Genomic DNA, 27825 nt, shown 5'->3' on the forward strand with positions numbered 1-27825 from the left:
AACAATGAATAGTTGTTGAGATATTATAAACAAAATGTTGGAACCAACTGCCGCTAGCTAGCATCAAGACACAAAACAGTACTTCAAAAACTAGTAACAAATACTCCACAACATTTTTAATTTAAGCAGTTAAAAAAGTAAAAAGAGTGAGTGTATCCTGGTGTGTACTCAGGTCTTGTACTTAAGTAAAAGCAGCAATACTACAATGTAGAAAGACTGTTACATGTAAGAAGTCTAAAAGTATTGTCTGAAATACACTTATATCCAAAGTAAAGGTACTTATTATGAATGGCCCACATCAGAATAATAAATATAGATATATATTAATGGATTATAAGTAGTGATTCATCAACGTGTTCATCACTTAATACATAACCTCTGATATACTTCCTGGTTGTTTCCTGTAGTTCCTGAACAAATACTAAATGATACTATATCACCTATATGTGTGTTTAAATGTTTGTCTTGATGTTTATTGTTAATAAGGAAATATATTTTATACTCTTTAACTTGAAAGGAATCCAGTTCTGTCAGAGAAGATTTCTGACCAAGTAAAAAGTACTAATACCACACTAAAACTACTAGAAACTACTACCATACAAGTAAAAGTACTGCAATTAAAATCTTACTTAAATAAAAGCAGATTATTTTCTTCATTAGTATTATTTTGTTTGTACCACATATGATAACTATTACTCATGCAATTTTAATTTCTTTTAAATAAATCACTCCTTAAAATCCATCTTTACTGCCAAAGAAAGTGAGAAAAGCAAAGTGAAGACTACTGTGGAGAGGAAGGTAAATACTAAACTGTGTGTTTCTGGGAAGCACCCGAAATACTGAAGATTTAATTCTAGTAAGTTGGTTTTGTTTAGACAAAGAAAAAGACAGACATAGTTTTGCTTTCATTACATTTATTTTGCTGTTACATACAAACATTTCCAACAAGATTAAAACAGTTAAAGTACATTTTGGTCCTTTTTTTGTAATTTATACTTCATAGAGAAAAAGAAAATTCCCCTTTAACCCTTTATTTCTTTGGTCTGTTAGAAGATAGAAGGTCTTGCTCTGAGGATTTCTTGAAATGTTTGTTACGAGCATGAGATCAGTCTGTTGGAGGAAAGAACAGCGACACTGAATCACAACAACAACAACAACAACGGAATTTCCCTTCAGGACGGTATTCAATTCAGTTCAGGTCAGTTTTTTAAGGCGAGGTTTTGGAGACATTATTGCACAAACCGCACCAACAGTTGTTGCATAGTTGTTGTCGTCGGGTCTGAGGTACGATGACACAAACAAAAACACACTCGCACATGTCAACTTAACGGTGTGAAAGGAGTCGGTTCATTATTCAGTATAACAGGAAACGTTTAAGGCAGAGGATGCTTTGGATAGAGTACAAAGAGTGCAAAGGAAACTCAGAAGGTGGTCAAAATAACAGCAACGTTTTAATTGAACACTGCCTTAAAATTCACCACAAATCAAAGATGTTTCTGTTATTTTGTCCACCACATGGTCATCAGGATGAACAGCGGAGTCTGCAAACGATTTGGTCTCAATCAGAAGGAAATAAACAACAACAAAAGGCAGCACATGTATTCAGTCTTTTAAACTAAACTAAATAGAAATCTCTAATTCAGGGCTAACATTCAACACAATTGCATAGTGTGAAAAAGTGATATATATATATAAGTATATTGGTTTAAACTTAAACGATGGCTAATAATTCCGCTTTCAGTAGCCTTTCTTTACAAATAAACAAGGAAATAAGTGAACGAAAATGGTACATTTCTAGAAAATGAATGCACGAAACTGGCCACTTATTTGGTTTCTTATTGTGAAGCTGTGTGATTAAATAATTAAAAGTAAACTAGAATGTAACTGGAGTACATTGAGAAGTACCAACGTGTTGGACGCTATTTTAGATGAGTGGATCCAAAAACATATCGGAAGTTGTGGTTGAGGTTTAAACTTAAAAAGATCTCACATTGTTAGATCGGACAGACAAGAAAAAACACTAAAACTTTGGCTTCTGTTAAAACGTCTACAACCAACTTTTCTTCACCAACAAACAAGGCAACATCGTCGACATACTGCAACATTGTCTTGGCTAGTCGCAAATGATTGATCTCTTTACGTTGTTGACCATCAACCAACAAAACAAGTCCTTCTGAAACTAAATCTGTGGCTGTTAAGTTGACAGACGATCATCAATCAACCAACCAAATGTTCATGTGACAGCCAGTAAATAAACACTAAAACTTTGGCTAATGATGAAACGTTGCCTTAAATATTAACCACAACAACCCCCGTCTTTACCAACGAACAAGGCAACATCATCAACATACTGACACACTCTTTTGTCCCGTCACAAATTATTGTTCTCTACACATTGTTGAGCATCTTTTTATGTAAACCAGAGGAGGAAACGACCATCAATCAACAAGACTAAAACTAGATCTGTGTCTGGTAAGTTAAGTTGACAGATGGCCACCAATAAACCATCCAAATCTTCCCATAAACGTAAATGGTTACGGACGAAACATTGCCTGAAAGATTGGCTACAACCAACTTTTCATAACCAACGAACAAGGCAACATCATCAGCATACTGACACACTCTTTTGGTTTGTCACAACGTATTGGTCTCAAGAGGTTGTTGAGTTTCTTTTCATGTAAACCAGAGGAGGAAATGAGCAGCAACCAACCAGAGAAGTGCTGATTAAACTAAATCTGTGGCAAGTTAAGTTGACAGATGACCATCAATCAAATGTCCAAATCTTTCCACAACGAGGAGTTGAGGTTGGACAACGTTTCATCAAATCTGAATCCAGTTTCAAATCTGTTCATCAAATATAATTTGGGTTCAGCATTTGTAACAACGGTTTAATGTTACAAAAACGTTTTGTTGGCTTTGTGACGCGACAGTACAAATACTAAGATGTGCTTCTTTTACCTCACAAATAAATCTCTGGCCAACAACAAACACTGGCTTGCAGACAACACATTAACAAGAAAACAGGCAAGTTTACTTCATAACTTCTGGCATCAACTTTAATTAAATACAGCTTCATATCATCTGGCAACCGTTTGTCATTTTAACCGCTAAGAGAGACGACGGCGCTGGCTTAAAAATTAGAAGCTTATTAAAAACAAAACGCGAAGAGACAAAAGATTCAATAAGAGTCCAGGTATTTGGTTGTAGTTGAGGACCCAGATCCAAAAACGGAACCACCTATAGGAGGTGACAGGAGTGGTGGATCGTTACCACTAAAGGAAAAGAGCAGCTGTTTTCCAGCAGTGGTGTTGAGGCACTTCTAGTCGCTCTGAGTTTCTGACTGCAGTGGCTGAGGATTTTTACAGAAGTTCAAAGAAAGGCTTAGTGCCTCTCAGAGGATTATGGATTTACTCCCCAACACTCTGAGACAGAGGCAAGAAATCCAAGAGGGGTGTATATGTCTCTGTTAAGCAGGTCACAAGAACTATACGTCTGTGATTGTATAGGAAAGACAAATTGTTGTCCTAGATATCATTTACAAAGTTCAAACTAAGACCTGGAGTGTTGAAATCCCAACTTTTCTAAGCAGGAGACCAACAACATCCAAGATAATTAACTTCCCTCTAAATCCTCAAACTCACTCAGTGTTCCAGAGGTTAGAAATCCATCCCAAACCCACAAGCTCTGCTGTAAATAAACTGCCTAACTCTCCCAAATAGTCACTTCCACCCGAGCATTTCTAGTCCGTTAATCCCCAAAACATCCGTTAAGTGGTCGTGTCAACTCTCCTCCAGCCAGGAGGGGGCGTCCGCACCGGGGTCGTTCTGGTGTTCGGCCACCCGCCGGACGTTTTGCTGCAGGAAGCTGTGACACGATAAACTGTGAGCGGCCACGGAGCTGTGGAGCAGCCACAGATGGTTGTGAAGGACTTTCACCTGCAGACGGAAAGTCAACGTCAAATATTAAGTATCAATCCCATGATGTCATTTTTACAATAACAAACATCAATTATTCGACTCTCGAATAAAGACAAAAATCACAACTCATGCAGGATGAGATGCCGACTCTCCCTTCCTCCCTCGGCTCCTCTCACCTTGTTCTCCCCCAGCAGCTTGACTTTGACGGACAGGTCCTCTCTGATCCTCTGGTACCGGTCCCTCTGGCTCTGGAAGTCTCTCTGGGCCAGCTCCAGTTTGGGCAGAGTGACAGCGTCCCGGGGTCCCAGGTTCAGCTCCTCCAGGTCCACTCGGTACGCGTCGTACTCGATCCTGAGAGAAGTTAGGAGACGCTTAGCTGCATGTTTTACATGTGCAGAGTCAGATAATCATCCAGGTCGTACTGGTTCTTGTGGCAGTTGTTTAGTGTCTCTTTACTGGTCTAAGAGCCAGTGGTTGTGAACCAAAGATCTACAGGTAACAGCTGAATTTAAAGTTCAAGACAATTTCCTACATTTCCCAGAATGCCTTACAACGTCATCCCTCATGCTACTATAAAAATCCCTACATTTCCCAGAATGCCTTGCTGCTTTCTGAAACCCCAAACCTTCCTTGCGCTAGGTGTGGTTTACTTCTTCATATGATGTCTCCGTGTTTGACAGTCCAATGATGATAAACACAGGCGTGACTGGCCGATCCGACCGGCTGACACGAAACAGGAAGTGTGTTTTCCACCCACCTGGCGGCCTCGTACTGCTTGGCGTTGACCATGGTGTCCTCCATGGTTTTGTTGACCAGAGTGTTCATGTCGGACGTGAAGGCGTTGATGGACGCCGTCAGGGTCTCGCTGCTCTTCGACAGGAACCTCTGAGCTTCGGCGTTCACGCCGAACTCCACCTGACAGGAAGAGAGACACCAGCTGACTCACGGAGGCCTGGTGTCTGAAGCTGTGCTAAGATGCTACAAGCTAACCAAGAAACACACAATAAAGCACAGAGAATAAAAACAAAAAAACGAATCGGGGGAGGGGTTTATCGAACAGCTGTAGGACTCACATGCAGCGTCGGCGTCTTGAGGCTGAGGTCGGCAAAGGTGTCCCCCAGGGTCTTCTGGGTAACCGAGAACTGAGCGAGCTGATTGGCCAGCGTCTGGGCCAGCTTGGTCACGCCGTCGTAGCGCTGCCGGTCGTCTTTGAGCAGCTCGAGGCGACGCTCCAGGTCCAGGTCCACCGTACGGGACCCCCGACCCAGCTTCTCCGACAGAGCCTGTCGAGTGCACTGCAGGAGAGAGAGAGAGAGGGAGGGAGATGTTATCGATCAATCCGATCAGTTATTGATCACCTGACAGTCTGGATCCCTCTCACCTTGTAGGTGGTGATGCTCCACTTGCGGACTCTCTCCAGCTTCTCGCTGGCCGGGTTCTTGGCGTTGCCTTGAACCACCACAGGTCCTGGTTTCTGTGACGTCGCTGGAAGGCCTGGAGCCTCGTCTGGAGTCTCAGCTGGACAGGAAGTGACATCGCCGTCTGTGTGGTTGCAGTTATTGTTTGCTTCCTGTTATAAAAAAATATATATATTAAAAAAAAAAAGGTGTAGAAGGAGGTCAGATGCTTGTTCTAGTCCCACAGCGGAGTGCACGGCTCTGGGTTGATGGAGGTTACAGGGCGTCCAATCAGCTCCAAGACGTTGAGGCCATTAACAACAGAGCAGCTCGTGATTGGAGGGTTTAAAATCATGACATCATCCAGAGATGTTGGATACATCAATATATCTATCAAACCACACGTCAGCTGTTTACTACAGCTGTAGGAACCCAAAATAAACTTTAATTTAATTGCAATAAACGGACAACAAGGATGCAGAAACAACTAAATAATGATGCTGAATTGTAAAAAGAGTTCATGCTTTGTTCGGTCTGACTTTTAAAATGCTTGTTTTCTGACACACGTTTAACTGAAACATGTAGAACGTTTAGCTCTGTGGAAGCCACATGTTTCACAGGTCTGTTTGGGATCAAACCCAAACTTGAGGACCGGTGAACTTCACTTTAACTCATTTTCTCCCAGTTGAATTAAAGGCTGGAGAAGCTGGTTTTGACAGCGAGGTTGCAGGTTCAATTCCCACTCTTCCTACCCCGTCTGCTGCTGCCCACAATCACCTCAACAAACACGCAAACGAGGAGAAAGTTGCACATTTTCGGACTGTGTTTGAAAGCAGCCTCGGTTCCTAGAACAGTAAACCGACAGTAGAGAGGTCAGAGGTCAGGAAATCAAAGAGCCGTGACGACACATCGTAAGGATCACCGTGGGAACCCGGAGCTTATCGGGAGGCCAATCAGAACCCAGATCAAAAGGTTGTGAGGTTGCCACGGAGATGATGGCTCCCTGCCGTGATTGGCAGCCGGCAGAGGAGGTCAGAGGTCACTGGAACGCTCGAGAGTCAGGAAATGGTCACCTGACGCAGATGAGAGGTAACGACACACACACACACACACACACACACACACACACACACACTCTAACACACACACTACGGTTGTCAACTGCGATTAACGGAGATTACAAAAACAAATGTCAACACTGGAAGACGTCCTCCATGTTTTCATTTTCTTCCCAGGAAGTGATGTTCAGGCAAATGTTTTTTTAGAAAACACACACACACACACACACACACACACACACACACACACACACACACACACACACACACACACACACACACACACACACACACACACACACACACACACACACACACACACACACACACACACACACACCTGTGGAGGGCTCACCGGGTCGGAGGAATTTGACTCAAAGCTGTTGTGTCGCATTGAAGAGACAGCAAGGCATGTAGTGACGCAAAGCAAGTCTCTCTCTCTCTCTCACACACACACACACACACACACACACACACACACACACACACACACACACACACACACACACACACACACACACACACACACACACACACACACACACACACACACACACACACTCTCACACACACACACACACACACACACACACACACAGCTCTATCCAAAGGTTAGAGAAGCTGCTGTGTGACAGGTGGGCTTCTGGTTCCTTCTATGAGCTCTTAAAGGGACAATTCACTTTAAAAACAACTTATCTTGTATTAATCAGTTAATATTTTAACTAGGGAGGGAGTAGGGAGGGAAATCAGGCGCAAACCTCCGGTTCTGTAAACTGAAGCCAAAGCTTCATGTGTTAAAGCTGCATTCTCTCTAGTGTCCACCAGGGGGCGACTCCTCTGGTTGTATAGAAGTCTATGAGAAAATGACTCTACTTCTCTCTTGATTTATTACCTCAGTAAACATTGTAAACATGAGTTTATGGTCTCAATCTCTAGTTTCAAGTCTTCTTCAATACAGCATGATGTTCATTTAGTAAATGATGGTCCATTTAGAGTCACACAGACCATAAAGCAGGGGATGCTTTAGGGGCGGGGCTACACAGTGATTGACAGGTCTCTATCACGGTGTTGTCTGGTCTGGGAGTTGTCCGTGTCAAAGACAGCCCAAAACCAAGATGGTGACGGACAAAAAACAAGATGGTAACGGACAAAAACCAACATGGCGACGGACAAAAACCAACATGGCGACGGACAAAACCAAGATGGCGACGGACAAAAACCAAGATGGTGACGGACAAAAACCAAGATGGTGACGGACAAAAACCAAGATGGTGACGGACAAAAACCAAGATGGTGACGGACAAAAACCAAGATGGTGACGGACATAGACCAAGATTTACTCCGGCGGCAACCAGAATAAAATAGTTACATGATATCTATGTGCTTAAAAAATAATCCACATTGATTAAGATAAACCTTCTCTTCATTGCTGCTCTGCACGCAGGTGAGTCACCTGCTCACCACTCCCGCTAACCTCCATCACGTCATCACCATTAACCACAACAATGGCCGTCACACAATCCCCTTCACTGTCACCATTTATCACGCCGGATGGCTTTTGTTGCCGCCACAACCGCCCGATAACATTGTGGAAGCTGATCCCTTTTCTTTTATCCGGCTGGCTGCATAACGTGCGAATGTGTGAGGAATAAATCTGTAAAGAAGAAATACATCCAACACACGTCTGTTTGTGTAGCACACTGATAACACAAATTATGAGTTAGTAATGTTAACGAGCAACAGCCTGCAACCGTGTGAGTGTACATATATTTATACACATGTTATGTATTTAACATGTGACTGTAGTACACAAGTATTACAACCAAGATCTACACAAAGTATCACGAGTACAAGCACTTGTTATGGGAATTATATGTTATATTTTACGTTCTAGTAGCTGTAAGTGGAGCTAGTTTATAAACCACCTTATAGAGTGAAGTTTGGTTCCCAACCCAGGGGGTCAGGCCCCTTAAAGGGTCACCGGACAAATGTGAGGGGTCCTGAGATGATTAAAGGGAGAGAAGAAGAAGAAGAAGAAGAAGAAGAAGAAGAAGAAGAAGAAGAAGAAGAAGAAGAAGAAGAAGAAGAAGAAACTAGGTTCTGGTACAAAAAATGTATATTAATTAGTCTTAAAATAAAGAGATGAAACTTATTAAAGTGGAATTCTGTGCTCTGTTGAGTTGAAGCAGATGTTACAAATAGTTCACAGCTGGATGAGATGAACTGCATTTTGTTAAACACATGATGATGATGATGATGATGATGTTTTGTGTTATTACTGATCAAAACATTGTGTTTCAATCATGTTTTCTATGATTTTAGTCAGAATTTTTCAGATAAAAACTAATTTGAACAGATGGGAAATAAATGTGGCATTACAAAATAAAAGTCTCCAGAAATACATTTCAAAGTAGTCCTTTAAAAATGATATATATATATTATTATGTATTAAACTATATTGATTCATATATTGATTCATATATTTATTACATAGGCATATTCACATGTATTTATTTATTGAACTATAATAAACTCATCTATATATCAGTTGTCTCGTTTATTTATTATTAGGCATTTTTATTTATTCATACATTTATTTATTTTCTTGCATTTTGCAGATTATAAACAATATATTAACATCTCACCCTCGGAGGAGTCTCCTCCTCTGTGACGCATTCGCTCGGCTCCGCCTCCTCCATCATCTGACTCCTCCCACTTCTCCTCTTCCACTTCCTCCTGCAGATAAAAACAGGAGAATAAATTGTGATGTTATAAACTTTATGTATAAAGATGTTTAGATTTGTGTTGTTATATCGGTGGTTTCATTTCGAACAATGTTCATTTTCACTGCCTTGAAAATATCGTGGTACTACAAAGAGGTTATCTCTTTGTTTATTATATTATAAATGTAACCTTGTATACATGTATTTATATTTATTACATGTTGGTCTAGAGCTGAGCTGAAGATAAAGTAATGTCAGACAGTGACACCTAGTGGTGAAAAGGTAGAAGTACACAACTCTGACATCACATTACAGGAGGTCTGCTTCATTAAACTCTATTAAACTTCTATTAAAGCACAGCAGACGCTCAGCTTCCTGTCATCTATCTCTGTATGGAGGCCAAACATTGCCTAATAATGCAGCGTGGATCGCCAAAATAAAAGTCTTAAAGGGTAAAACATGTTTTAAACACAGACTGTGACTGAAGAGGTCTTTTCTTTCCCGTTATTTTACCTCCGTCTCCTGTAACATGATGTGTGTTTATGTTTTAACCGCCTGGACTGACTGTTGACTTAATGAGAGTACCTTAACTTCTGGCAGCAACAGGTGGAAATTATTAGAGATGTTTTGATTGCATTTTAAATTCTGATACATGAATTTGTGTCTCGGCTGAGTACCAATCTGATCCCAGTGCGTTAAAAACTAAAATATATATATATATATATTATTAACTGTGTACCACCAACCTTGGATTTGATATAAATGCTATAATTTTTTTTATTTAATTTTTTTTACAAATTAAAACAAAACTGTCTTTTTTTTACTTTATATTTTTACATTTTTAACAAAATAGAACAGTATTTTTTTAAACTTTATATTTTATTTTTAACAAAGTATTTTTTTACTGTCTGGAGCTTGAACGCACCATAATGTAGCTGAATGTACGTTAGCCGTTAGCTCCGTTAGCAGTTACTGTAATAACTCTGAGCAGCATAATTAGAATCAGCGAATAGAAAACACTAAAGTTGATCTCCAGATCGCATATTTTTTACTGAAAATCAGTCCCTAACAAAAATCATGTTAAATAAGTGTAATAACGTGATATTAGACCGCCGCATAGACTCACATTTTAGGCTGTATCGGCGGCGCTGTGAATAAATAAGAGTCAATGTTTACAACTTAACCTCTTTCCTGTCAGATGTAATAAATACAACTTCATTTACAGTAAGTACAAAGTACAAACTCCTCTAAAGTGTATTGATGAGTAACATATAAAGAAAAGGTTGAGCTTTGATCTCTTCAAGTAAAATATACAGATGACTATTTTACATCTGCTTTAAAAAACAGTAAAGGTTTGACATACTGTGAGTTTGATCTGTGTACATGAAGATATGAGGGAAACTACTTTAAATATTAAAATCTGCTCATCACTGCTGTACTTCTGCTTATCTACAGGAAGATAAATGTAACTTCTGCTCACAACAAAGTGAGTAAACTCTGCTGTAACATATTAAAGTCTCTTTAACTTCCTGTTTGTTTTATGCATGTGGAGCCTGAATTCAGTTTGTTTTCATGACGCTTTTTAAATCCATATTAAAGTAACTAATTCTGTCTGATAAAAGGTAGTAAAAAAGTACAATATCTACCTCTGAGATGTAGTGGAGTAAAAAGTACAATATGTACCTCTGAGATGTAGTGGAGTAAAAAGTACAATATTTACTTCGGAGATGTAGTACAGTAAAAAGTACAATAAGTACCTCTGAGATGTAGTACAGTAAAAAGTACGATATGTACCTCTGAGATGTAGTGGAGTAGAAGTACCTCAAATGAGTACAGTATAGTATAGGTAAATGTACTTAGTTACTTTCCACAGCCTCTAAAGTGACCATACGGTGCATTAAGTTAGGTTGGTTGTACCTAATAAAGTGGTAAAAGTTTAGCTTGTTGTTGTTTTTAAGTTGACATTACCAAATACTTTGTGTTCCCTTAAGAGCCAGGTAAACTCTGCTGCTATTTAAACTATTTCTACACGTAAAGAAGTGTTAATAAATGACTTAATAACCAGTTTCAGCTCGTTAAAGGTAAATAAACGGTGTTTAACTACCTTTAATGAGGTGTAACCGGCTAAAAACAAACATTTAAACGTTTTTTTTTTACCTTCACAGCGTTAAAAACAAACTTCTTTCTTCTTCAAACCGTCAGTTTATCTTCTCTGTTAACTCTTCATTCTTAAAAGTGACAAAACAAACCAGACTCCGTTTAAAAGTTAACAAGTTAAAGCGAGGAAGAGTCTCAGACACCCGGAAGTGTTTTCTAGCCGTTTGTTTATCAGAGGGCGCTCGATTTGTCGTCGCGGTGCATACCGGATGGGCGGTGATAACCACAGGAAGTAACAGGAAGTTATTTCAAGTTAAAATTGTTATAGAAAAATATAAAGTATAAAACTTTAATGTTATAATCTGTTGTGTAAGAAGTACTTGGATAGTACAAAAACTAATTTACAAGTACATGTTATTTCAGTAAAAGTACTATCAGCAGAATGTACAAGTACCTCAAAATTGACGGACAAATAATAAAATATTTAAAATTTGAAAAGAATACAAAATATATCTTGGTTAGAGTAAAATACTAAAGAAATAAGATGGAAAACCTCATCATATTTAATGATAAATATGCAAATACACGCTATACATTTCCAATAAAGAACTTCTGCACTAATAAGGAAAACTATTAAAGTTATTAATGTGTTGCTTTTAATGTCTATATTAACTATGTAAGTAAACAATAAAAACATAATAATCAAAACATAAGAGGTAATGAAACATATTTAATTAATGATGTAATTAAAGATGTTTTGTTGTTTCTTCTTTCTTTCTGCTTGTTTTAAAGTTATGAGTGTAATTGCTAGGCCTTTGTACTTTTATTGTTGTGTATGTCATTTTATTTATTTGTCTATCTGGACCCTGAGTCTGAAAATAAAGTGTATCTATCTATCTAATATTTAAAACGAGGTGTACTGAACATCAACGCCTCCAGAGGGCGCTGGTGACACATCACACTCTTATTGACAGCCTTAAATATCTGATGCATTTCACTGTTTCGGATTAATTTTGAATTAAACTTTGAAAAGTCTTTGTCCAAAGATAAAACACTCTCAACACTTTTATATCTTTCTGTCTCTTCCGTTAGTTTTTTGCATTGCATTGTTGGACAACAGAGAGCTCATTAGCATCTTTTGAGTCCACATATTAATGTCACTTTTTAATGTCCTCACAGATAATAATAGTCCAACTTCTGCATGTCACAATCATGTCAGAGTGGGCGGGACTAACAGACACAATAAGCTTGTGTTATTGGCACTAAATGGTCCCAATCTGTACGAGCTCTTTGTAAATGATACTGCAAAATGTTAGAGTTTAAAGTCTGCAGAGCCCTGAAGCCCCGCCCCCTCTGCTGCACAGAATGCTGTTTGTTTGTATATTTGTTTATTTAAAGTTTATTCATATTGAAAATGTCATGTGTCCAAATTGCACCAAATTTGACACGGCACGTTGTCTGGTCACCGGCAACACACCCGCCAAGTGTGAAGGATATATATGTATATCAATATACATATATATACACATATATATGTGTATATATGTATATAAATATATAAAAATAAAATAAACACCAGGAATAAAACCAATGTATTCATTTCTGAGCTTTAAATATGTCATTTGATACCAATACACACACACACACACACGCACACACACATTCCATGAAGGTCAACACACACGTAGGCGGTCACACGGTTTTCTGGGTCAAGTTCTAGTGTGTGTGTGTCTGTGTGTGTGTGTGTCTGTGTGTGTGTGTGTGTGTGTTATTGACACCTGAACGCTTGTCACACAGATTCCTGCTGGTCATCTGAGAAGGAAATCAGCAGATTTTTGTAACAAATTTAGATGAATACTGTCACAGATGAAGTACCTGCTGTACTGTGAGATATACTTTACTAATACCACACTGTAAAAATACTCTGTTACCAGTAAAAGTACCTCACAAAGCTACTTAAGTAAAAGTACTTGACTAAATGTACTTAGTGCGCTGGCTGTTTAAAAAGAGTCAACAGCAGAAACAGAGAAGTTGAACTTGTCAGACTTTATTCGTCCAGAGAATCTCCACAGAGGTCAGGGGTCAGAGGTCAGATCAGAGGTCAACATCTGGAGCTGGTGGAGGATTCAGAAAACACTCGGACACAAGACAACGTTTGATCTTTCTTCTAGTTAAAATCTAGAAATGTTTTCCTCCTCAGGCCTCTCAAAGTCCAGAATATAATATAATATCTGAGAAAATACTCAGAAAACTCTCAAAAACAGAGTTTTTTTGTCACTTTAAACGTCTGGATCAACCTCTGCACCAAAGACGCAAATCTGTGACTTTTTTTATTGCGAATTTATGACTCAGAAATTTAGAATTGTTTCTATTAAAACTACATTGGCCCAAATTCGGGCCGTAAAAACTCGTCATTGGTGGTTTGTGTACTATATGTACTCTTTAATTTCTGCTCGTATGTTCAATTTTAAAGACTTTTAGAGGCCTGAGGAGAAAAACATGCAGATTTTAACAAAACAAAGCACACATTTGAGGAAATAAAAAGATAATTTTGCAGAATAGGAACATTTTTCTTTGATTATTTTACAAAGGCACATTTGGCTACAAGCTCTTTTACAGCAAAGCTCTGTGAACAGTCATAGAAATAAAACATTACCGAACAATAAACAGTTATTGGCAGCTTTTACTTTGGCTTTTATTGTCACATGTGATGTTTATTTTGGTTATTTCTTACATTAAATTGCTGAATTTGATCTTTTACGTGTGTTATGATTTAGCTCACCAACTTAAAAAAGTAATTTCATAAACATAAAAACTCAAATCTAACCTTTCTTTGTGCCCGAACAGTCCAAAATTTGGGAATTTTGACGTAAAATTTCTCAGCAAATCTTCACAATGTCACAAAATGTTGAACATTTAAAGAATGCAGATAAACAAACAAAGACACAAACAAACCTCTCAGTATGTACAACATATTAAAACACTAAAGTCAACAATAAAGCCCCAAAGCGTGAATTTAGGGGGTTTCACAGATCATTTGGCTCATTTTGAGGATATTAATGACGTAATCGTGACGTTTAGTGTGTGTGTGTGTGTGTTTGTGTGTGTGTGTGTGTGTCGTCTACGCCCATCTCCCACTTGAGCTGAAGGTTCGGCTCATGCTGTAGACGGCGGTGGAGCTCTGGTGTTTCCCCCAGGCTCCGAACGGGACCACGATGATGGTGGCGTTGTCCTCCGAGCCGTACTGCAGCGCCTAAAAAAAATAATTATTTATGGTCTGTTTAACTCTAAATGGACCATCATTTACTAAATGAACATCATGCTGTATTGAAGAAGACTTGAAACTAGAGATTGAGACCATAAACTCATGTTTACAATGTTTACTGAGGTAATAAATCAAGAGAGAAGTAGAGTCATTTTCTCATAGACGTCTATACAACCAGAGGAGTCGCCCCCTGGTGGACATTAGAGAGAATGCAGCTTTAAGACATGAAGCTTTGGACTCACTAGTGAGATATTATTGGAACTCTGTACATTTCCACTGACGTTTATTTTGAAAAGACACTAACGAGCGGAAACTGTAGCTTCCTCCTTTCTACTGTTGATCTTGAACAACCACCTCCTAATATTCTGATGGATGTAGACATTATTTTCAGCTAAATTTGTGCTTCATTTGGATGAAAACGTCTCCGGTACCTGCTGAGCGATGACGTCAGCGGCCTCTGTGGGGTCTTGGCACTGGTTGATGACATCACAGATCTCCTGGTCGCTCAGCAGGAAGTTGATGCCGTCGGTGGTCAGAGCCAGGAAGGAGTCGTTGGCGTGCTGGACCTGCAGAGACCAGGATCCTCACATATGATCTTTAACCCGTCGTTGAATGTGTAAACGTTGAATGTGTTTTTTGGGGACTCACGTTGAGTCGCCGGGTGTCCGGCTCTGCGATGACCCCGCTGGCCTTCAGGTGGAAGTCTCCGATGCTGCGCGACATGGCGAGCCGGCCGTTAACGTTGGCCTCACCGACGCTGTTCCACGTCACGAAGCCGCCAAACCTCTGGATCCTGAACACACAAAGTACATTTACTCAAGTATACTTGCACTTTACTTGAGTAATTTCCCGCTACTTCCAAATTCTCCTCCAGTACATCCGACTTCTTTCTCTATTAATTATATTTTTATTTTATATTCTCATATATTGTTGTTTTTAAATACCATCCATAATAATAATAATAATTATTATTATTATATCTCAGAGATAAATACTGTAGTTTTTACTAAAATCCTCCCACTTCTTAAGCTAAATAAGCCTCTTGGAGATACAAGGTTCTCACAGGCCAGCGATGCTACAAACATGTGATGATCTTATAATATATTGGGTCTGCACACATATTATTAAAGCACTGTAGTACTAGTAGTCACAGTACTAGTACTAGTGATAGAAGTCATAGTACCAGTCTCAGTGTGTACCTGTGTCGCTCCTCCTTGCGGTCAGGTGTGTGGTCTTTGGTGAGCTTGTTGGCTCCTCCCTTCCTGCACAGCAACGCTCGACTGTCGCCGGCGCTACCGACCACCAGCTCCACACCGTCACGTAGCAGAGCAACCGTCGCCGTAGTGCCGGCTGTCAGGAAGGAGGCTGAAGAGGAAGATGGAGGAAGAGGGAGGAAGAAGGAGGGATGGAAGTTCAATGACAATGTAGTATTTAGCATTGGCATTGATTTTGTAGTATTACATACTCAGTACTTTTGAATTTTTCTTTTTTTGTTTGTTTGTTGGTAAAGTATTATGATGGATATATTATCTAAGAATATTGTCATGTTTAATAAAGTGGTTTCACTTTTATTATTTTATGAAACTGAAATGTTGATCAATGTGCACTGTACCCGGAAAATAAATAAATACATAAAATTAAATCAAGTTTTCTCTTTCTGATTTACATTCTATATCTAAAGGAATAATTTGCAGAGAAATTTAAATTTAAACAAATCTGTCCTGGTTGTTGTTGCTGTCCAGCGTCTTGTCAAGTAGTAAATACAGCATGTACTCATAAAACGTATTACTATAGCGTACTTGTGTGTGTGTGTGTGTGTGTGTGTGTGTGTCTCACCGTTGTTGTATCTGAGGTGTTTGAATAGAGCCTTGTCAACGTCTAAAAAGGCTTTCTTCAGAACTTTCTCCAGGTCGTCCTCGTCCTCCAGAGCGTCTCTGTTCAAAAACACTCTCATGATTTAAAGTGTAACAGTTTAAATGTCGTGTTATTAATATTATCGTACAGATATCTAACCTGATGAACTTCTCCATGAAGGTGTAACAGTAGTCGGCGGCGTGCGGACCGCCGTGACCGTCGAACACGGCAAAGTACAGCAGGTTGTCATGGATACGGGCGACACGGAGACGATCCTCGTTCTGCTTCCTGAGACCCAAAACAGAAGCACTGCCGACCCGGGACAGACTGACCTGAGAGGGTTCATCAGGTCAGCCGCTGTTCATCTATTCATACACGTATTCATATAATGCATCTATCCATTCATTCATTCATATAATCAATCCATCCGTCCATCATCCATCCGTCCACCATCCATCATTCATCCATCCATCAATCCATTCATACTTGATCCATCCTTGCATCCATCCACCCACCCACCCATCCACCCATCCATCCATCCACCCATCCATCCATCATTCATCCATCCATCAATCCATTCATACTTGATCCATCCTTCCACCCTTCCATCCATTCATCATTTAATCCATTAATGTATCTATTATTTTATCCATTTACTCATCTATTCACCCTTTAATCCATCATTGTCTCTATATATTGATCTGCTCACTCGTTCATCCATCTCTTCATCCATTCATCATCCATCCGTCCATAGTTACCTGTGGAATTGGTTTTCCATATCTGATGCTGGAGGGCAGCAGTACCGGTTCTTCTATCCTGTTGTCCCAGATACCGAATGAGTCCCAGGTGACCGGCCGGCCGCTGCCGTCGCTGTCGAAGCGAGTCGACCCGCTGACCCGCCGCACGCCCGCCCCCCCGAACAAAGCCCCGCCCACCTGCAGGGCGACCAATCAGACGGTTAACTATCGATGATATTAAAGTCAGGTTAATGTTTTGAATGTTCTGAATATTAAATGGTGGTAGTTGAGTGACAATTGCCTAAAACGATGTAACATAAATAAGGTGAGCGTGGGCGATGTTCCGTGGTGGAAGAAGTAATACTTTAGTAAAAATAAAAAGTACCACGGGCTACAAAGGCTTCATTAGTAAAGTACTGATACTATAAGTATTGTCAACAAAATGTACAAAGAATATCAAAAGGAAAAATACTCATTATGCAGAATGGCTCCTTTCAAAGTGTTTTTATAGAACATTTCATCATTCTGTCTTTATGTAAGATTATTTTAATGTTGTTCATACTTTGTGTACTACTGGGTAGATTAGTAGTATATATATCATATATGTTCTTTATGCAACTATAAGTTGCGTACCTCATATCGGATATCATAAGATAAGACATACTTTTAAAGTCTCCTTAAAGACAAAAACAAACAAACATTTATATGTAAAAAGTAACGATTTGTATCAAATAAACACAGTTAAGTGCAATATTTCCCTCTGAGAGTATAAGTAGAAGTATGAAGTGGCACAAAATGCTCAATACTCAAGTAGAAGTATGTCAAAGTTGTACTAAAGTACTTGAATGTAGGTTTCTCGTACGGTGAGGAAGCTTTGTCTGACGGTGGAGCGACCACATCGCAGCAGATTGAGCAGAACTGGAGATGACATGACTGTGAAGGAAACGCCTGGACGAGCAGCGGGATTCTGAAACACAAATATAATGTAGTCGCAGGAAACAGAGCTCAGAATCACATCTTCAAAAGTACTTGTTTTGTCCTGAACCCAAAAGATATGTTAACGATATGAAACAGAGAAAAGCGGCAAATCCTTGCGTTCAATCAGTGGTGGAAATACTCTACTGCAAGTAAAAGTCCTGTATTCCAAACCTTACTTCAGTAAAAGTAATATCAGACAGATATAAAAGTATTCATTGTGCAGTTAAAGGTCCAGTTCTCAGGTTTCGCAACAGTCCTTCAGGTTTCTGTGTATAAATAGATTCTACAGTATGTTGGACTGTTGCAGGCCGACAGGTTTAAAGTTTCCCTTCAGCTGGTGTGACAGAAGTTTAACGACATGTTAAAGTCTTAACTCTCTTTAACGGTGACGAACTTGTCTTAAAGTATACCAGAATTTAGGAATAAGAGCCAGAGTTTTACTATTATATCTGATGTTGTGTTTTCAGCTCTGTGACGATGCATCTTCCAGTTGATCCAAGAGGCTTTTTAAAGTTTATTTATAAAGTTTATTCATCTGAAGAACTAGGAAGATTTTCTCTGCAGGTTATTTGGTTTCTGGAGCTTTTATTTTGAAGGATGGGTTCATTTTAACACCTTTACACCAAGCTTACTTGAGAATATCCCCCTTAATTTATCTTATAAAAATAAATAATACGATATATTATAAATATATAACTACATTTGTGAAAGTAACTTAAGTTATCAGATAATTATAGTGGAGTAAAAAGCAATATCTTTCCCTCTGAGATGTAGTGGAGTAGAAGTATAAAGTAGCAGGAAATAGAAATACTCAAGTAAAGTACGACTAAATCAAAACTGTACTTGAGAACAGTACTCCAGTGAGTTATTTTCCACTACTGTCACCTTTACGCCATTTCCCTGTTCTCAGGTGCAAAGTCTTTACCTTTTACCCCGTAAATAAACCCGTGCTGGTAATCAATACTAATACAACGCGTATTGCTTCACCAACTGCTGATGGATCTGTATTTAAAGCCAGGAAACACACGTCAGAGAGGGTTAAGAACACGTAATCAGTGTGAAGTGACCTTTATGGTCCGAACAGTTCGTACACACTGAGGCACATGTGACCTGTTGGTGTTGACAAAACACAACAACGCACATGAGTAGTGATAGGGTTACACACTGACCCACATACCACATATAACAATTAAGGATCTGCTGGTTTGAATTTTTTTGTATTGAGCATATTTTTAAATGGAATTCATGCCGATCAATCATATATATAATATATATATATTATATTCTTTTATTTAAAGTAACATTAGATGGAACTAAAACTACAAATTAATTCTACGGCATTGAGATACTGCAGAAAATAAATAACAAAATAAACATACATATCTCTATATATTATATAATATACTGTATATGTATAGCAAAAGTACCATGAGTAGATTATTGTAGGAGTATTATAGAAATAAAATAATAAATACACTTTAAACTAACTTTTAAGCCATTATTTCTTTTAAAACACTGCTGTTTTAAAAGGACAACAAAGTCAAAATGGCGGCTACATAAACTCACCTTCTGCTTTTCTTTTATTGGCGTTTTTTTTTCTTTTTCTCTTTTCCCGCCGGTCCCGTTTCCGTGGCAACAGGTGTCCTTCAGCTCCAGCAGTTGACGTCAAGTCTCCCTCGCGCTGCGGCTGTTGAGATCGGGGGGAGGGGAGGGGGGCTCGGCTCGAGGGCACTGAAACTGAGCCGCTGCCGTCCAATCAGAATCCGAGCACAGTGCCGACGTCACTGTTCGGCGGAGGGGGTGTGTCTGTATTTTTGGCGGGAACCCAGATCAAGGAGAAGGAATGGAGACCTCTCTCTCCCCTTCTCCTCCATTTTGTTATATTTAAAGTAAAACAAACTCTAGTGAAGTCCAGTGGTGGAATGTTACTAAGTACATTTACTCAAGTACTGCACTTAAGTACAATTTTGAGGTACTTGTGTCCTTTCTTGTCATACAACTTTCTAGGCTACTACAGTTCAGAGAGAAAATGGGCCATTCCGCTGAATTGGTGCCATTCACATTATTTTTTTTTATATTAAACTTAATATTTTATCTTTTTTTTCCAGCACTATCTAAATATCACACGTTTAACTATTCAGAATGTGTAATAGTCTATCTCAGGCCATTTTATTTATTCTTAGACAAACGGAGCACATCAATGCTAATGCATGAGCACATTTAGCATCTTCAAGAGGTTTACCAAATCATCTTAAAAATGTATTTATAACATAATTTAGAATATAATTAAAAATAATTTCGGTAGAAGAATGTTAATGATACGTTGAGATTAAAATTCTACTTACAATATGATAGAAAATACAAAAAATAGAGAATTTACAGAAACAACTACTTTTGTCCACACGGACCGCCAAAATCAACACAAAATGAAAGTTCCTCATTGTAACCTTAAGTATTTTCAGTTTTATCCAACACTTACTTTGTACTTGTACTCAAAATATTGTATTTTTTACTCCACTAAATATTAGCTCGATTCTGATTGGTCCAGAACAGCATTCTACGGTGAGGTTTATTATTTCTGTTCAGCAGACCGTTGCTCATATATTTAGGATTTTGTGTGTATATAAAGCATCACACTGAGGTCTGTGTGAGCTCAGTGTCTCTGCGGCACAGACTGAATAAAACATGGCGGAGAGACTCTTGTTGTTAACATGAGCGTGACTTTAATGTTTCTGAATAATTCAGAGAACCATCAACAACATGACTCCACTGCAGTGATAACGGAGAGAAAGTTAGACGAGGGGAGGAAATGTGTGTGAATCGAGGACATAGGAAACACAGAGGAGCTCACTAAAAGTGAATATGCTGTACTGGTTTGAGAACTTGAACTCCCCGCAGACAAAGAAACAAGTATTTAAAATATGATGTAGGTTTAGGTTGGTGTTTCACGTGAGCATGCAAGAAAAACAAAATAGTACATTAATAAAGCAGGAAAACGTTGTGTTTGTGTCGCCTCGTCAGCAGAATCCTGCTCCTGCATTAATAAATGTCTATTGACTGAAGTGTGAAGTGACCCGAGAGGGGAGGAAGGAAAGGAAAGAAAGAAAAAGGAATAAGGCAAGAAAGATAGGAAAGGAAAGGAGCAAGAGGAAAGGGAGCAAGAAAGACATGAAATGAAAAGTAAAGGAAAGAACAGACGGAAAAGAGAAAATAAATCAAATGAAAGGCAATGGGTGAGGAGGAAAAGAAAGGAAAAGAAAAACAAAACAGTAAAGTACAAGGCAAGAAATTAAAGGAAAATACTGAAAAGGAAAAGATAAGAAAGGAAAAGAAAGAGAGAGGGAAATTACAAGACAGGAAATGAAAGGACTAGAAATGGACAAAAAGGAAAGCAAAAGAAAAGGAAGGGAAAAGACTTTGAAGGACAAAAGATGAAAAAAGGAAAAGAATGGAGAATAGAGGAAGTGCTTCCCGTCAAACAATTCAACACTTTCTCTCACACACACACACACACATTCAGGCTTCCCGGGTGCTTGAGTGGTTTTGTGCGGCGTTCCGTTAAAAGACGGGAAGTGGATGAAATATTTACCACCAGTGAGGAGTCGAGAGCGGCTGTCCGCTCGGCTCCACGTCAAAAACTAGAAGTTTTAGGTTATTAATTGTAACCCCTGCTGTTGTCACATGAAAAATGGTGTTGCCTTCCACATTTGATCATTAAAAAAACATAAATCAAAAGATAAGAGACCATGAAAGTTTGCATGAATGTTATTTTAGCTACATAGAGTGTAATGTTTTGTGTGCACAAAAGGTTACTCTTTTTGAAGTAATCAACGTATAAATACACGCAGGCAGACATAATGTGAAGAGGTAAGGGCTGTTAAATGTGAACACTTGTTTTCTGGTATATGAAGGGTTTTTCTGGACTCAGTCCACCACAGCGGGCGACTTCCCGCAGCATCCCAGAATCCCCCCTCTCGTCTTCTTCTTCCTCTTCTTCATCCTGTGCTCTGTGAGGCTGCCGGTGGAGCAGACGGACTTCCTCAGAGTCCGGATGTGCTTCTTCTGCTCCCGAATCTTTGACTCCAGGTGGGATTGGATCGCCGTGCCGAGGGACTCCATGTCCACCGCGGCGCCATACACCTCCCACGTCCTCCCCTGTTTGTCCCACACCACCTCCTGCGGCATAACCGCCCTTTCCCCTTCCTCTTCCTTGTTGTTTTGCTCCATCACTACTTCCTCCTCCTCTTCCCAGATGCTGTCAGCACTCGCGTCTCGGTTTTGTCCGGGCCGTGGCTCCGGCTTGAGGGCGGGGCTCTGCTGGAAGCTGTACGTACACAAACATGCTGACAGGGAACTCGCCCTGTCAGCACCGCCAACGGAGGGAAGCGACGATTGCCGGCAAAGCTCGATGTCGATCTTGCAGACGTGCTGGAAGGACGGCTGCCCGGCGGGGACGCAGCACAGCGACGGCATCGTTGGCGAGGTAGCTGACTGACAGATGGGGGAGGAAGTCAGGGAGGAAGAGGGAGCGCCCCCGTGCAGGCTGGAGCCGGTGGAAGCCGAGCGTTCGACCACGTCCGACTCCACTTGGACGCCCACCTCTCTCCGCTCCCCTCCCTGACAAAGAAGCCTCTCACTGGGGTCGGTCATGGTCGCCGTCTCCCTCACCGTCTTGGAGCTCGGACGGAGTAAAGGAGTCCCTCCGCCATCTTTCTTTTTACCCTGCTCCTGCTTCTTCTTCTCTTCCTCCTTGCTCTCCACACCAGCGGTGGTGGCATTTGCGTCTCCCAGGTGACTTGGTTTGCTCTGCAGGGCGCGTGGTATCCTCTTGTCTCCTGGCAACCACCTTGTGTTGTCAGTCACATCTGCCCCTCGCACGGCCCCCTGGGATACCACCGGCCCTCCTGCAGCTGTCACTTTGGTTTCCGGCGGTTTCAAATGTTCTTCCTCGTCGGCAACAGCTGTTTTCGCCGATGTCTTGGTGGTAGAGTCACAGTTGAGACCCCGAGTTAGACTGGTATTATGGGGTGTCCTGCTGGTGTTTGTTTCCACAGTAACAGATGCAACTGCTGCAGGCTCTGGCGTGGATCTTCTAGTCATTGTTACGGCAACAGTGGTTTTGGTTTTGGGGCTGGAGGTGGCCCGAGGAGCCAGCAGGCCTGAGATCACACCAGAACCTGCAAAGCAAGACACAAGTTAGAAAACAGACTTTAAAAAAAATATATTCCAAAGTTTCTTATTTCTTAAGGAAAATGTAATGCATGTAATTACTTGGAGCTGAACCAGGACTCCTCACAAACTCTCTGTGTGGTCCAGCCGGACCAGAACCAAGAGTTTTGCCAAGACCTGACCCAGGACTTCGACTTGCTGGACTTGGTCGAGGAGAGAGCGTCAAAGAGGGAGACAAATCTGCCAGAGTTGACTTTGAGCTCGACCGAACTGGTCCAGGCTTAGAAGAATCTGAACCTTTAGCTTTAGGATCTGGACTGAGTTTAGCACTGGAGCTTGCAGCCTTGAGGTTGTTGTCTTTGGACCCCGATAGACCAGTTCTAGGTGACGATGGGGAGACAGATCCAACAAGGTCCATGTTAGAGCCAGAGACCAGCAGAGAAGGTTTAGAAGATGAACTGGGTTTAGAACTGGAAAGGACACCAGAATTAGAGCTGAGATTCAACTCAGAAGGTGGTTTAAAACTTGGACTAGTTTTATGATTGAAACTGTATTTAGAGTCTGATGGACTCCAAGTTTTAGGATCAAGGTTGTCTTTCGACCCCATGCCAGATTTAGAACCCACAACTGTCTTAAAATCTGGACTGGTTTTACTTGGTTTGATTTCAATTAAGGTTTTAGAATCAAGGCTATCTCCAGAACCGAAACCGGACTTCCAATTGGGACTGGCTTTGGAATTGGATCTAGTTTTGGAGTCTAAGCTGTCCTTTGAGCCCCAACTGGTTTTGGAAGCGGAACCGCTTTTAGAATCCAGACTATCTTTGGACCCCATTGCTGTTTTAGAGTTGGGACTGGCTTTAAAATCTGAGCCTTTTTTAGAATCCAGACTGTCCACGGCTTTGGAATTTGAACTGGATTTGGAACTGGTTTTGGATCCAGAACCAGCACTTGAATCTTTACCATCAAGATTCTCCTTGGACCCCGATGCGTTACGGTTTCTGGTCCCTGAAGCTTTCCTCTGTGTGGGTGGTTTGGGGCTCAGAGAACTTGTTTGAGGAGTCTTGATGCTGAGCAGTGCCGTTTCAGTCCTCTGATTTGGTGATTTTGGTTCTACAGGGGGCGTCTCAGAAATGGGAGTTCTTGAGTCATGTCTGGTGCTTCCTGAGTCTTGTTTTGGGGTTTTGGTTGATATTGTTGGGGTTCGATTGGCAGGTTTTGGACTGATAACGTTTGAATCACCTTTCGGGTTGTGGACGTTCAGGCATACGGGAAGGTGTAGAGTTTTTGGCGACTGTGTCTCGAGGCTAAGTTCTTTTCTGTGTGTTTCTGTTTTTGGGGCAACTGTTATTTTGTTTGTAGTCTTTGTTGTCAATCCAGTTGTCGGTGCAATATTTGGTTTGGGGTTTGAGGCGCTTGCAGGTTCCGTTCTATGTACTTGCGGTTTGACTCTTTCGGTCATTCTGGGGCCGCCAGCGATGGTTGTTTCTTCCCCCCGGTGGGGTTTTGGACTCGCCGCCATGTTGCTGTGCGTCTTGGTGCCGAGTGTAGAAGTACGTTTGGGGTTTGGGGATTTCAGCCTTTGCTCGCCTCTGCTGTTCACCGACGCCTCGGCTGTTGGTGAGAGAGAAACAGCTGGAATTTTGCTTTTTAGTCGCCATGGATCGTCTCTTTCCCCCGGCGATGTCACAGGGGTTGTCAGGGTGCTTGCTGCTCCCTTTGCCCCGCCTCCTTTATTCCCATCATCCTTTTTGTTCCCACCGTGCGGCTTCGAGGTCTCCGTGGTTGGGCGGGGGCTTCTCGGCGTAGTCAGAGTGAGGTTGAGGTTGAAGTTAGGCTCCGCCCCCCAGTTGGCGTTGGGATCTGCGTTGCCGAGGGCATTTGCAAGCTCATTTGCAAGCTCATCCTCCTCTGGAATTGGGCCTTCTGATTGGACGTCATCCGTCCCGCGTTTAGAAATATTTGGGGACGTTTCCATGTTTTTTTTACGTCAGAATGTTATAAGAAGAATTTGGCAGTCGAAGGTCAGCACCTGATTGCACAGATGGAGAAACAGATAATCAAAACAAGTCAAACATAGTTCCCAAACCATTCATCAAACCAGTAGAAAATGGTGCGTTTGGTATTCATCCCTCTGTCATGGTACCAATAGTAGAGTCTATTCTGAAGCCATCTTATATTATTATGGTTGAAATCATGGAAGAAAACAAAAAGTTAATCCTTTAAATATATTTTCCTGGCTGCTAAATATCAGCTCAATAAAAAGGGACTATTTCTTCTGACACACCGATGAATCCTCTGGGGATCAGATCTTCCTGCTGTGCCTGAAACATTCACATTCATGACTAGTTGTGTTGAATGTCAGTAACGTAACACACGTTCTTCCTGGTCTAAACCAAAAAGCTGACTGATTACTGGACAAACTGTAAAGCCCTTTAACACACATTGATATTTTGAGCCGCACAAATGAATCTGATTTGACTGAATGCACACATCCATTTATTTAAATCTATACAACATTTCATATTGATAAGAGAAATATCTGTAGTGTAAGAAAAATTCAAATCTTTTACTTCAGTAAAACTATACCAGGGTCTAAAAATACTACAAGTCAACGTCTTGAATTCAAAATATTCATTAAGTAAAAGTACAAGCAAAATATTCTTGATGTCAGTTTTTATGACTGAGAAATACACACAAGAGTATTAACGTTGTAGTTCATCAATGTGGAGACAATTTTAGATATTCAATAGATATATACTAGTGGAAATATACAGTACTGCATCATATCATAAAAGCATACCAAATGTTATTATTCAAATATCTTAATCAGCAAAGAGTACCTGAAGTAAAAAGTGCAATATTTGTCTCTGATATGTCGATAGATAGATATGTATAAAGTAGCATAAAATAGAAATACTCAAGTAAAGCACAAGTACCTCAAATAAGTATTTTACTTTCCACCACTGGGAAATATAATGAGACGTACATAGTTTTTTTTACGTACAAGGAATTTGCTTTGCTGTATTGGTGCATAACATAAATAATTATAAATAATTCATATTTAATAATGAGAGAGAAAATGTAATTAAAACACGAAACATAAATATAGAAAATTACAATATTATAGGATTGATAGGAATGTAATATTAATAATCACAAAAAATGTATGGTAAATACTACAAATCGGTTTTAATCAGTAATAGCATAGATATTTTAAACTAGTTATTTAAACGCTCTACATACCCATTCAGGGAGAACCGAATCCTAAATCCCATCGTGTCTGACGACCTCCTGCTGACTACGCTCCCTCTCTCCTCGCTGCTTTAACAGAGGAGGCCTTCATGAATAAATGAAAGGAGGAGGAGATCATCATGTTTTCTCTCCTCCCTTTTCCTCTTCTTCTTCTTCTGTTTTTATTTTTTAAGCCTTCGGCCGTTCTCTTCCCTCTCTTCTGTTTCTTCTTCTGATTCCTCAAACCCTTTTCATCCTTCCTCCTCTTCATCGTCGCCTCCCCCTTTTATTAAAACCCCCCCCCTTTTTCCTCTTCCTGTCTCCTCCTAATATTTCATCCCTTTGCTGCTCTGCTTGGATATGCATCCTACCGTCTACCTGTTCATTTGTATAAACTCTGTTTACTTTGGCACGTGCATATTTTGTATATTTTGTTTATTAGCACTCTATATATTTGCACTCTTTCCCACTTTGTTCTGCAACCATTTCCCTCTGAATAAATAAAGTTGTATCTTATTTTATCTCATATCTTTATTCATAAAAAAAGGATGAATTCAACATTTTGCTTAAAAACTAAATTAAAAATAATAAAAAAAGACTGTTACGGTAAAAAATAACAATCAAAGAGTTCAATTGCAATGAAGCAACAATGAGATTTTATAACCTCAGCTAAGTTTTACTGTTTAAGACAGACTTGATGAAATATGACGATTATTATTTTAAATCAAATGTGTGATTTTATTAATGTAACGTACTGAGTTGTACAACAGCACGCTGCTGGTTACCTGGATACTAAAGCTGTCTGCCACGGCCACCTGAGGGCTGTTTGTGTGGGCGGCTGTTAAAGAGACTATTTACAACAGCTTAAATTAGCTCATTAAAAGCACAAAAACTGCAATTATTAAATGAAATAAACACGAGTAGCTTTTCTGTTTTGTGTAAAAACCTGAGAAAAAGATCTGAAGTTCAGAAGAAAGTTTTGTCTTTTATTTACAAAACCATTTAGCATCTACAACCAATAACACACATCTGAATTTTGGATAAATTGTTAATAAACTATAGACACTGTATTTTCTGTATATAATTATCAAGAGAGCTTTAGGTTTATAATATAAAATGTGCGGTCGCTGAGTAACTGAAGCCTCAATAGGTTTGACACACGTTTGAATACTTGTCTGTCTCACACACTTCAGCGGTCTCAGCCAATAGGACGCTGCGACAGTGACCTGTCAACAACAGCTGACTCTGTATTTGTCTTAAAGTTGTTTGCTTGTTCTCACACCATCAGTCACTTTTCTTGTTCGGTCGATGGACGTGCGACACGGCGGACAGGAAGCCACTTTTTAAAGGAAAAACCTGTTTAATTACCTCACACACACACACACACACACACACACAC

The 27825-nt window shown here is 40.1% G+C and overlaps 2 protein-coding genes across 2 annotated transcripts; both read right to left on the reverse strand.

Annotated features, from left to right (window-relative positions):
- Positions 1 to 903: 903 nt before the first annotated feature.
- LOC306714715 (arfaptin-1-like) lies at positions 904 to 11375 on the reverse strand. Its single transcript, XM_079184827.1, has 7 exons — positions 11253 to 11375; positions 9018 to 9108; positions 5299 to 5487; positions 4991 to 5212; positions 4675 to 4832; positions 4094 to 4268; positions 904 to 3935 (listed from the first exon to the last, which is right to left on the reverse strand). The coding sequence occupies exons 2-7, from the start codon at positions 9072 to 9074 to the stop codon at positions 3780 to 3782; spliced, it is 957 nt and encodes a 318-aa protein (XP_079040953.1). The 5' UTR covers positions 9075 to 9108; positions 11253 to 11375; the 3' UTR covers positions 904 to 3779.
- Positions 11376 to 13229: 1854 nt separating this feature from the next.
- ppm1ka (protein phosphatase, Mg2+/Mn2+ dependent 1Ka) lies at positions 13230 to 19708 on the reverse strand. The gene is made up of 9 exons (XM_079184823.1): positions 19593 to 19708; positions 17911 to 18015; positions 17070 to 17246; positions 16471 to 16643; positions 16294 to 16391; positions 15657 to 15822; positions 15106 to 15250; positions 14889 to 15023; positions 13230 to 14445 (listed from the first exon to the last, which is right to left on the reverse strand). The coding sequence occupies exons 2-9, from the start codon at positions 17977 to 17979 to the stop codon at positions 14314 to 14316; spliced, it is 1095 nt and encodes a 364-aa protein (XP_079040949.1). The 5' UTR covers positions 17980 to 18015; positions 19593 to 19708; the 3' UTR covers positions 13230 to 14313.
- Between the last annotated feature and the right edge of the window lie 8117 nt (positions 19709 to 27825).

Source organism: Pholis gunnellus (assembly GCF_910591455.1).
Source record: "Pholis gunnellus genome assembly, chromosome: 23".
Classification (NCBI taxonomy): Eukaryota; Metazoa; Chordata; class Actinopteri; order Perciformes; family Pholidae; genus Pholis; species Pholis gunnellus.

Coding starts and splice junctions, on each gene's coding strand:
- LOC306714715 (XM_079184827.1), bottom strand. CDS start 9,074: ATGATGGAGGAGGCGGAGCCGAGCGAATGCGTCACAGAGGAGGAGACT. Junction 4,833..4,990: donor TCAAGACGCCGACGCTGCAT/GTGAGTCCTACA, acceptor TCTTCCTGTCAG/GTGGAGTTCGGCGTGAACGC. Junction 4,269..4,674: donor AAGCAGTACGAGGCCGCCAG/GTGGGTGGAAAA, acceptor AACTTCTCTCAG/GATCGAGTACGACGCGTACC.
- ppm1ka (XM_079184823.1), bottom strand. CDS start 17,979: ATGTCATCTCCAGTTCTGCTCAATCTGCTGCGATGTGGTCGCTCCACC. Junction 16,644..17,069: donor ATGGAAAACCAATTCCACAG/GTAACTATGGAC, acceptor GAACCCTCTCAG/GTCAGTCTGTCCCGGGTCGG. Junction 15,823..16,293: donor ACACCTCAGATACAACAACG/GTGAGACACACA, acceptor CTTCCTCTTCAG/CCTCCTTCCTGACAGCCGGC.